Raw genomic sequence first — 10,962 nt, 5'->3', positions numbered from 1 at the left:
CCATGTTTGTAGAGAGGGACGAAAGTGGCCAATTTCACGCCAGGGAGAAAAGTTGTTACTTTCCTCCCGCCAAACAAGAACGAAAGTGGTCACTTTCCTTCCTAGGGCAGAAAGTAAAGTAACGGCCAAATTTTAAAACATATATAGGAAACTTTCTAGCAAGTGACAAGTCGACACAAGTGTCGTTTTGTCTTTGTTACTCATTGCCAAAAAAGAAAGATACAACGACGTTTGTGTCGATTTGTGTCGCTTGCTGGCTGTATCATGACTGAAGATACATCTGAATCACCATCTAAAATAAAAAAAAAAAAAAAAGTAGAGAATAATTTTTAATTCCTTTCAGCAATTACATTTCCATTAAGCGAGAATAAAAGAGGACCGCCGATCGGAATCGGCGGGGGTGGTGGTGGGCCTCTATAGATTGATCTATTTTTATCGGATGTAATCAGATAAAAACAAGTTACATATATCAGAGGACACTTAAAGATTTTAAATTTTAATTTATATATGTAAATGTATAAAGGATTTAAAGGGTTAATAGTAGTAATTATGTATAATATTGAAGCTAAATAGCGCGCGCGTAGCGCGCGTTTGTGATTGTGATATCTAGTTAATATTAAAAATTAATTTAAAACGTAAAAAAAATAGAATATCCAGCATAACATATTTATATTTCTATTACTTAGCTTTATATGCGATCAAAATTATGGATCTTTGATCGCGTATAAAGCTGGGTCTAATCAACCAAATCTTAAAAAATTATATATGAAATAGGGGTAGAAAAAACTGAGAAATATAATAAAATTAGAAATAGATCGATATCTTCAAATTTGCGGAAGTTAGAGCAAACACGGACATCAAATTTGCACATACACATATATACGTACGGACATGCGATTTTAATGCAATATTTCGACATTTTAGAACACTCTGAACATATTAACTTTCGCAAATTTGGAAATATCTAACTATTTCTAATTTTATTATATTTTTCAGTTTTTTCTACCTTTATTTCATATATAATTCTTTTTAATGATACTAATGCCGGATATATTATACGAAATCAACAGAAGACGATTAAGATAATAACGGTGTTTATTCTTTATCTATAGAATTTCACATTTTAAAAATTATCGTTAATTATTATAAATTTCACATAAATGTAAAGGTTTGAATCAACGCTCAAATAATAGCTTCTTGCTTGCAAAATTTGACATTTATCTGAAAATTAAAATTATAAAATTACAATTATATTTTTCAAAATTATGAGATAATTCGTAATAATTTTGAAGAATGTAATCTTAATTTTGTAATTTTAATTATCGTAATTCGTTATTAATTGGAATACGCAAGATGGAAGCGCGGCCGCCGCGGCCAGAATATCCCCTCCAGCTAGTTCGGACACGAACCATTAGCACGGACGCAAACCATGTGCGGTTATCGAGCGATACGACGTAGTTGAGTTGCACTTTCTCAGGCGGCGCGTCGGAAAATGCAACAAAGGCCGGGATGGCCTCTCTCGACTCTCAGGTTTCTCTCTGATGATAGTCAAGTACTGACACCGCGTTGCACCGCGTCGTGATCGACGTAATCGCCGATCGCGTACGTTTTGAATCGTCCTGAAGCCCTGAAGCACTCCGGACTCCGGCAGGAAATACGCGACGCAATAGACGTTTTCGCGCGAATCTTGCTGTGCGCGGCGCATCTTGGACAGAAACACGCGTGTTCTCGCAGCCGGCAGCCGACGCAGTCATGGTCTACGCCGCTGGGTTTCTCTCGCAGAATCGATGAATGACGATGAAGCCCGTGACACGTTGTATGGGGTTATATCGTGGAAAATGACCCGGCGCAACGTGTCCTGCAGGATTGCCACGGTGCTCGCGGTGATACTCGAAATCTCGGCCATCAAGCATTGGTATGTCACGGAAAATGGGAGAATTCAGCCGCAGGTGAGTGTTGCCCATTTTCTCCATATAATTCAATGGAAACGTTTGATTCTGATCTTTTCAATAGAACTGCACATGTAAACGTAAAACATTACGTTATCTCTTGATGACCTGGCAATTTTATTAATAGATATGTCTGGTTGCTTGGCATTGAACCAACCTTCCTTTTCACATTTTCAGCACGACAGTGTCTTTGATATGCGCCGACCGTATGACCTTCTGGGATTTCTCGAGCAGGAAAAACGCAGGGAAACGGCCGATGCCATATACAAAAAGATCTCGAGGCAGGAGGTATCCATTGACAATCAGTTTGTTGGTCTAGGCATGGCTGATGCGGAAAGCTCCAACTCTGACTGTTTCTCGTGGGACAAGTCGTTGGCTGACGTCGACGTACATGCTAGCATTGTAATCGATTATAGACTTAAAGATGGGATAGAGTGAGTGATTATAAGTAATATTTGAATTTGAGAAAATACTTGAATGTTGAAATAATGCTTTCTCTATCTCTCTATTACAGCCAAACTGATTACATGTTGTATAACGTGGTGGCTAACAGTAAACAAACAGTTCCAGATTGTCGGAGAACATTTCCATTAGATTTCAGTATATATACATTCGAACATCTTAAAGTAAGTGACAACTCTCGTAACATTGCTCTTCATACCGTAACTCTGTAACATATCTGTAATGCCATTTTTGTTGTATCAGGCAATGCAGAACCGAAAGAATCTTACGCAGCGCAAAGAACTCAGCCTAATGAGGTATCTACCGTTGAACACTGATCTCAATCAATTTGGTCATCAACTTGCCTATAGCTTATCTCGCAATAGTACCTCCTGGATATACTTGAATCTAGCGTCGATTTATTGGCGGATTATGGGAAATGCTTACAATGCTTTAGAGTGCAGTCGTAGAGCGATTGTATGCGCTCCAAGGTAATATAATAAGAAACTCGTTTAGAAGATACTAGAGAAAAAGCGTCGCCGGAAGACCACCGTGTAATTTTACTGATCTCGTAACGAAAGCATTGTACGTGATTAAGGCAATATCGCGATATTCCTCTTCTGACTACTGCCGGCATTTTACACGCTGCGAGGTATTCTGGCGAAGCCGCGATTATTTTGCATGCGGCGATAGATCATAATCCAACAGAGAGTTATCATCATCTGGCGCTGGGCCATGTTTACACATCTCTCGGCGACTTCGATCGATCTGCAGCGTGCTATGATAACTGTTTGAGATTGGCGCCCGACATGATAGAGGCCAAACAGATTAAGTACGCCATATTATGCCATCGTTTCTTAGAAACATCTTTACTGTTATTTGATCAGTAAGTTCATATCATTATTCCTCGTTTAAACAACTGTGCTGAAAAACGTTTATGATTATGGTTATTACAGACGCTTGCGGAATGTGTTGTCAGAGATACATGCGTATCAGGATTGGAAGGAGGAGTGGTTCAAACTCTATGAGCATATGCTCTGGGAGCAAAATATTAAATCTGCCACCAGAGAAATTAAGCTCGCTTTTGTGCGAGAGCAGAATCTGCATTTACTCGCGATAAATCCGGTTGAGAGGTCAATTCATCATATCGATAATAACATTGTATTATCTTACATGGATTTAGGAGATAGGAAAAAAATAGCTGAGAATATGCTACAGAATGTTCATGTTAGTCTTCACCTGTTGAAAAATCTGCAAAAACAAGTGAAGGAGCACAGTAATCGTATCACAAAAGGTATTTTTGTAATTTGCAGCAGATGTAGGTTTTATGAATTTTACAACCTATATATTGCAAGTAGTAAAATCTATTTAATATTGTTACAGACATGATGACGGAATTAAATATAGAGTATAATAATTTATTTGCGTCACCAACAAAGAGTCCAAAATATCACAATGTGGAAATTAAGAAGGGAAATGAAGAGTTTGAAGCTGATCACTGGCCAAAGATATCCGACTGTGATAGTTCTATGCTAATGTTTGGAGATGGAAAACAATATTTACCTATTTATTTATCGCCTGAAAACAAAGGTTACGCGTAAGTGTACTTGAAACTTTTTTCTGTATTATATCATATAATGTATTAATTCTCTCTATGTTTCTATATGTTACTAGAACACATTTGTTCGTAAATGAATTGATTGATATAGAGCCATGGAAGAAGCATCCATTACCATGGCATCCACCAATATGCCAATCACCTAAATCGTTTAATGAGAAATATATTACGCATACGTTACTAGACGCGACTATGCAGCAGCATTCGCCGGACGCTTCTCTGAAACCATTTCTACATAATTTAGTTCAAACTGCGGACTTGGCAGAAATTGGTCAAAGGATTTTGACGGCAACTGAAGCGGTATAATTTATTATTTTCTTATTATTACATACAATACATACATAATCATAATTTTCTGATAAAAAAAATTAATTATGTTTTCAAACAGAAAGTAGCAGCTCCATGGGTGTTGTCTATGCTCGCATCTTTACATTGGAGAGTAGTAGGAAAATCTCGTTTAGCCTTGGATTGTCTTCAATTAGCATTGGAAAATGTTCCTAAAGAATTTAAAGATGTACCTTTAATAAGTATAGCTTCGATACACCACAAAGTAGGTTTAATTGACGATGCTTTAAGAATTACGGACAAAGCTTTACAAATTAATGCTGTGGAGGTATGCATGAAGAATATAATTAAATTTTGTATCATAGGAAGAGACCTTTTTTTTTATACACAAATAATATTTCCACAATACTCAAAAAGACCATTTTTTAAATCTACTTATTGACTGGACAAAGAAAATTATATATTTTGCAATTTATATTTCAGCCAATGACTAATTTTTTGTTTGGTATATTATTAAATATAAAAGGAAATTATACAGGGGCTATACATTACTTGAAACAAGCGTTAAGGGTGGATTCACATTTGTATGACGGTAGGGCATTAATGTTATTGAAAACATTAGCCTGTCGCGAAAAATTTAATGTTATTACAGGTAATTGTCTAGGTATGTATAAATGTATATAATTAACACAATTTCATGAGACAGTTTTAACACATTTTTTAAATATTTGATATAATCTTTTGCACATCTTCACGTTATTTTTCGTTTATTTTATATTGTTTATGTTGCACAAATTCTATGAAAGGTGTATAATTTATTTTTATTGTAAATAGTGATAATTATAGAGTTTAAAGTAACGAATTAAAAATAATAGGGAAAGTAAAAGAAAGAAAAAAAAGTATGGATTAATTTCTCACTTCTTTTTCTTATTTCTTTTTAATTTGATTTTTTCTTTATTTTTTAACATTTTCTAATCTTTAATTTTTTTTTGCAATTATTTTTTTATTGTAATTGAATTTGCACAGGATATGTTTTTTTCAGTTGATTAATTTTGTTCACTGTTGACGGTACTGTGTTCTAAAAGACGCAGGTTATTGTGATGAGTAATGACAAACATTGTCATAATCACAGGCTGTGAAGAACAAAGAATTAATTTACACAAACATTCTACGAACCTGCCTTCTGTCTTACTTACTAAATATAATTTACAAGCAAGTGATACATTTTTACGTAAACGGCAAGTCAAGAATTGTAAACATAAGTATGTTTCAACAGAGACAGAAGAAAGAACAGGTGTGTACTTTCGCACATATATCTTAAGAGTAGACTCCGTTTTTAGACTGTGTGCTATGTACTTTTTATTTGACACAATCGTGAATTTACGTTTGTTTTTTTTTGCTTGGAGCAAAACTTAATTTTGTCATAATTTTGTCCTGTTATTTGTGTTTTTTTCCTTGTATAATAGTATATAATAAAGATTATTGTTATTTCTTTATGCCTCTTTTATTATTTTACCTGTTTTGGATGTCATGTAATTTGATTTGATTTTATATACATGATGTACTGCATAAATGCAGAGCTAATGCTTTTTTTATAGTGTTTTTTTTTTCAAAATTAAATTTAAAAACAAATTTTCTATTACTATATCCCAGTTGATAGATGAAAACTGTTGTTATAGGGATGAATTGTTGGAGTAATCACAAAATTGGATTATTGGACGTATCATACTACAGTAAGAAAGAACATGTGCGCCAAGGTCTTATACATTCTTTATTACTTCCTAATAGCGCAACTAAACTACATGAACCACATGTGCATATGACTAAAATTTCAGATAATGTAAGCAAGCAATTCTCACGATAAAATTACACATTAAAGATAAGATAACACTTTATATTATTTCATATATTTAATTTATAAATCCCTAAAATGGTTTATAAATAATTTTTATATCGAAGGATATGCTATATACATATACTGATTCATCGTTTGATAAGATGTCTGACAATCAAAAGGAGTCGTATTATCCAAATAAGGATGAATGCGACGAGCTCAAGTATGAGGACTGGGCTGCTTCTTTATTCGTATTTCATAAATTTATACGACGAAATGTAACGTACGTAATCGGCAAATTATGAAAAATATACTATAATACACATATATTATATAAATTATTTGTAAATTAATTCTTCGATTTTAGCATCGAAGATGAGATCGAGTCATTGGACAATGATATCCCAAACTTACAGCCAGTATGTAATAAGAGTAATTCTGAAATGAGTCGTGTAACAGAGGTGATGCAATTCTCGCAGTTACTGCAATATAAAGCTGAACTCGATATGGCCGAGTGGCTGATGATGATAACTGGAACGCAAAACGAAACTTTGCAAGGACTCGGGACCAAAATTGCATTTGCTTTGCAAAAGGTGAATTATCAGATCCTATAATTACATATTCGGTGTTTTACGTATTCGGTGCGTAACATTATAATCAATATATGTTGCTTTGAATTAGCATTATGCTTCTTGGACCTTGGCAATAGCTGCATCATTTTATTGGCGCGTGGCAGGCGACAGTCGCAAAGCATTGGATTGCATGTGGCAAAGTTTAGAGAACACTCCAAAGGATATGCAAGACATACTTCTTGTGAATCTGGCGTCTTTACTTAGTTCGCAGAACTATTTCCACGAGGCCCTCGAAATCGCTCAGATAGCACTATCAATTGGTCCGGACTTCATAATCAATCATTATGTTGTCGCTAATCTTCATGCTGCTTTGGTAAATTAAATATTATTACACCAGTTACAAGTTGTATTACATAATGAAGCAGACATTTAACTCACATTTTTTTTTACAGGGTGACTTCGAGACCGCTGCAAGTTTCTACAGATCTTCACTTGAACTCGATCCAAATTTCGAGCCAGCTATTACGAGATTGCGAGTAATACTATGTTTCTTGTTGTTTGACGATAAAAAATTTGCAATGAGTGAGATATTGCGGAATATTTTGTGAAACTACTTTTTGCAAATTGTTAATGCGAAGTAATTTGATAAAAGTGCCTTTTTATATTGTTAATGTGGAACATGAGGAAGAATGTTACAGTATTAAAAACCATAAAGAAGCAATTCTTATAGGCTATGTGTATTGCAATTATATAATTTTAAAATGAAGAAAAAAAATGGTTGGATAATGACACAAATTTTGTTAAATTATTACAAAATTTCACAATTGAACAAGATATATTTTCACGTAAAATTTCTAAATTTAGCATCGGTGTTTCGAAGTAAATAGAACAGATTTAAGAAAACGAGCACATTTTTAAATGTATTATTTAATTATCTGTTATATAGATATTGTTTATTCTCACAGATGTGATAATTCTTGTTGTATCAGTGATTATGCCATGAGTACGTTATTGAAATGTAAAAAGCATCGAATAAAAATGAATTTTGCAATGATCTTGACATTTGTTTGCTTACACTAGAATTGTATAAAATTCGAATCGCGCGACAGCAAGTGAAGGTGTTATATTCAAATTTTTCATCAGATTAATTCTGAGTCGAGTGGCATCGCAACGCGTTTATTTAACAAATACAGCTATAATTAATACTGTAATGAACTGTAATTTAATCGTAGTTTAGTATTTGACAATTGCGTAGTATAGATTCGGTGTTCGTACATTGGAGAGAATTTATTTTACATTACCTTATATTATATAGTTCTTTTTTATAAAATGCGTATTTCGCAAAATATATTTAGTTTAAGTCCAGCTGAAATGCAAGAAAAATATATATGTGGAGTCATATGGTTCGGATATCGCTTAATTATATCATAATACGAGATAATATAGTTGCTGCAAAACGTGATTGTATTATACTTACTGTCGTTAAAAGCGCGAAAAGTGCACTAAAGTGCAGATGGGAGCAACAGGTGCAGCATTCAGCATTGCCAGCATTCACTCCATGTGGTTGATCAATAGTTGATCCTGCTGCTTGAAATTGTTCAGTGTGACCGACGTGACCGTGCTATTTACGAATTTCTTCGCGATGACATGACAGGCGGATTTTCCGCCTTTACTTTAAATTCAGTCGAAAGGATCGTGTTTTTACGCGAGCGTATTTTTTCGTTGTGATGTGATAAAGTCACATCGACCATACAAAGTGCCGCGCGGTCGCCGTGGTCGGTATGTTTTAATGGTTTAATGCTATTAATTTATGTTTTCGCGAACGAGCGTTGCACGAGTGCGTTCGTGCGTAAATTGTATGAATCGTGAGCATAGGAGAGTCGTGAGTGGCAACAGAGAGAGAGAGACAAGAGAGGAGAAGGAGACCAGAGAAGATGCATCGGGTGTCGGTGGAACAATTATATACAGGTGGGCATTTATTTATTTATTATTTATCACGGTCTTTGCCATTCCAAAGCTCCCAAGCGCAATTTGATTCATTCACTGCAATATCGAGGATTTATATGATTGCACCTAACAGAAAATCCATAATCGTTTTGGACATAGACATATGTATAATACATATACATATACATATGCTATGGGCCGGTCTCACAGTCTCCGATTAACGTGATTCTCCGATTAAACTCACTCTGCATCTCTTTCTAACTATCCCCCTAGAAAGAGACGAAGAGTGAGTTTAATCGGAGAATCACGTTAATCGGAGACTGTGAGACTGGCCCTATGTATACGAATAATATCGTAAAATAATAGCAGTATAATATCGTTAGTGTTACTGAATACAGTGTCGGTATCGCGTCGGTAATGCGACAGTTCCATCAAGTGAACTCCGTGCGATCGTAGCATCTCCGGATACAATACCTCGCGTCGGTAATGCAAATGCGCGCGACAGTTCGGTCAAGTCAACTCCGTAAGATCGTAGTATTGCCTGCACAATGAGCTTATGGACGTTGATTGATTATGTGAAAAATCGAATTAATTGAAATATATGATGACATTTAACAATTGCGATTATTTATATTTACAAATTAATTTTGTTCCTTTTTAACACTTATTTAACAGACAAAATATAAAATGCGCGCAATGATTATTTTACAAAATATTAATTATCTTGGACATTAATTTCATTTATATACATTTATTTTACAAATTAATAGGAATGTTACAATTCCGTTGCTGTGCATCTTCTGTCGGTGTCTTAAATTATTTTTATCTTTATTTTAAAATGATATAAACAATATGTCAAATATAGATATATAAAATGTATACAATATATATGTGTCAGAAATCAAAACGGAATTTTATTTTATTATGTAATAGGAAAAACAGGAGAATCAGAGAATACGCATAATATATGTATTAAAATACACGCATATATCGAAATATATAGCAAGAAATATAATAAAAGAACCACGAAGAATTAAAAATTTTTTTCTAATAGTTATTAAGTAATAGCTTGGGTTCCAAGCTGATCGAATTACTGAGAGCGAAATATTAATTTGTAAAGAATTAATAACTATGTTTATTCAGCGTTCAGCTTATACGCTCGCGCTTCTCTTCGCGACTTTCTCCTATCCGCTTCTTGACTTTCACTTTTTAAACAATATACCAAGCTATAAGCATCTTTTTTTAAAACAACTTTACAACTTTACAGTACTTAAAAATTTAAATTTGCAATTATAATAAATGTAACACTAAAATATATCACTTATTCTTGTCAACTACTTATAATATTATAATATTTTAAAAATTAAAATTTTAAATTAAAAATATTAAAGATAAATATATTATCTTTCTTAGATTTATTACTTTAACCCTTAAATGCCCCGTGGGATCTAGCGGTTCCCAGACCCTTTAGAATGAAATGTTTTCAAATGTTCTTGCCAAAAATGGAGCTCATGCTCCCATTGATGATAGTTGAGTGATTGACCTACCCGGTTGTACACTTAGCAGTACCCAGTTTACTTAATTATTTTTTATACTATGTTGAAATTGAAATTTTAACAATATAAGCATTTTATTCTCTTTTCTAAGCCTTGAACAACATTGAAAAAATTTTTTATAACTAAAGATAAAAAAATCAAGGAGTAAGGAGACATTTTTCATGCTGAGGTCTTTTAGACCCCTCATGTCATTTACGAGATTCTTGAGAGGTGTGGCATTTAAGGGTTAAAATAAATCTGAAATAACAAATTTTATTTACTTAAGTATTTTTAATTTTTCTTCTCAAACTTGCAGAGAAGGTTTGATAACCTTTTAAAAAAATTTCTAAAATCTGAAACGTTGCAGAAATAAAATACGGCAGGTGTAAACTTAATTACATAGCAATTTCTTATTTCGGCTGGTAAACAGTTCTAAACGTGAAAAAATATCTTCAAAGAAAATTTGACTTTTCATATTTTTATCAACATTTCAGAGACTAAGAGATATTGAAAAAATAATGTCTATTATGCTGATAGCCACTTTAGCACAAATAAAACATACATATATACATAGAAATTTAGTGCTCTTTTGTTGTTAATTTGTTGCTTTATTCTAAATTTTGTTGCTGCAGCTATTTTGAAGAAAACAGTGGCTGTGCTAGCTTAAGTTTAAGTTAGTACAGCCACATAAAAAAAACAAGATTAAAAAAACAATGACATATTTATTTAGTGCTATTTTATTGCTAATTTTTTGTTCTATTCCCAAATTCGTTACATCACC

At 33.6% G+C, this 10,962-nt stretch overlaps 1 protein-coding gene across 3 annotated transcripts; it reads left to right on the top strand.

Moving 5' to 3' along the window:
* Positions 1-1,529: 1,529 nt before the first annotated feature.
* On the top strand, positions 1,530-7,753 carry LOC112454455 (tetratricopeptide repeat protein 17). Of its 3 annotated transcripts, none has more exons than XM_025015864.1 (16): positions 1,530-1,949; positions 2,127-2,383; positions 2,464-2,575; positions 2,655-2,881; positions 2,989-3,276; positions 3,347-3,684; positions 3,774-3,987; positions 4,065-4,308; positions 4,397-4,621; positions 4,777-4,945; positions 5,426-5,587; positions 5,973-6,133; positions 6,253-6,410; positions 6,495-6,720; positions 6,809-7,072; positions 7,152-7,753. In XM_025015864.1, exons 1-16 carry the CDS (start codon positions 1,788-1,790, stop codon positions 7,305-7,307), a joined length of 3,363 nt encoding a protein of 1,120 aa, XP_024871632.1. In that variant the 5' UTR covers positions 1,530-1,787; the 3' UTR covers positions 7,308-7,753. The 3 variants fall into 3 exon arrangements, with proteins under 3 accessions (XP_024871632.1, XP_024871633.1, XP_024871631.1); XM_025015865.1 differs by having other exon boundaries at positions 4,777-4,957; positions 6,292-6,410; XM_025015863.1 differs by having other exon boundaries at positions 4,777-4,957.
* Positions 7,754-10,962: the final 3,209 nt, after the last annotated feature.

Source organism: Temnothorax curvispinosus, unplaced genomic scaffold (assembly GCF_003070985.1).
Source record: "Temnothorax curvispinosus isolate PA1 unplaced genomic scaffold, ASM307098v1 QBEX01005075.1, whole genome shotgun sequence".
NCBI classification, from domain to species: domain Eukaryota; kingdom Metazoa; phylum Arthropoda; class Insecta; order Hymenoptera; family Formicidae; genus Temnothorax; species Temnothorax curvispinosus.
The sequence above is the reverse complement of the archived record's forward strand: the minus strand, read 5'-3'. Positions and strand labels throughout refer to the sequence as shown.

Bases quoted from the DNA above. Each gene is read 5' to 3' on its own strand.
- LOC112454455 (XM_025015863.1), top strand. From the start codon at position 1,788: ATGAATGACGATGAAGCCCGTGACACGTTGTATGGGGTTATATCGTGG. The intron at 3,988-4,064 runs GTAAGTGTACTT...ATATGTTACTAG, and splicing joins CCTGAAAACAAAGGTTACGC to AACACATTTGTTCGTAAATG. The intron at 7,073-7,151 runs GTAAATTAAATA...TTTTTTTTACAG, and splicing joins CTAATCTTCATGCTGCTTTG to GGTGACTTCGAGACCGCTGC.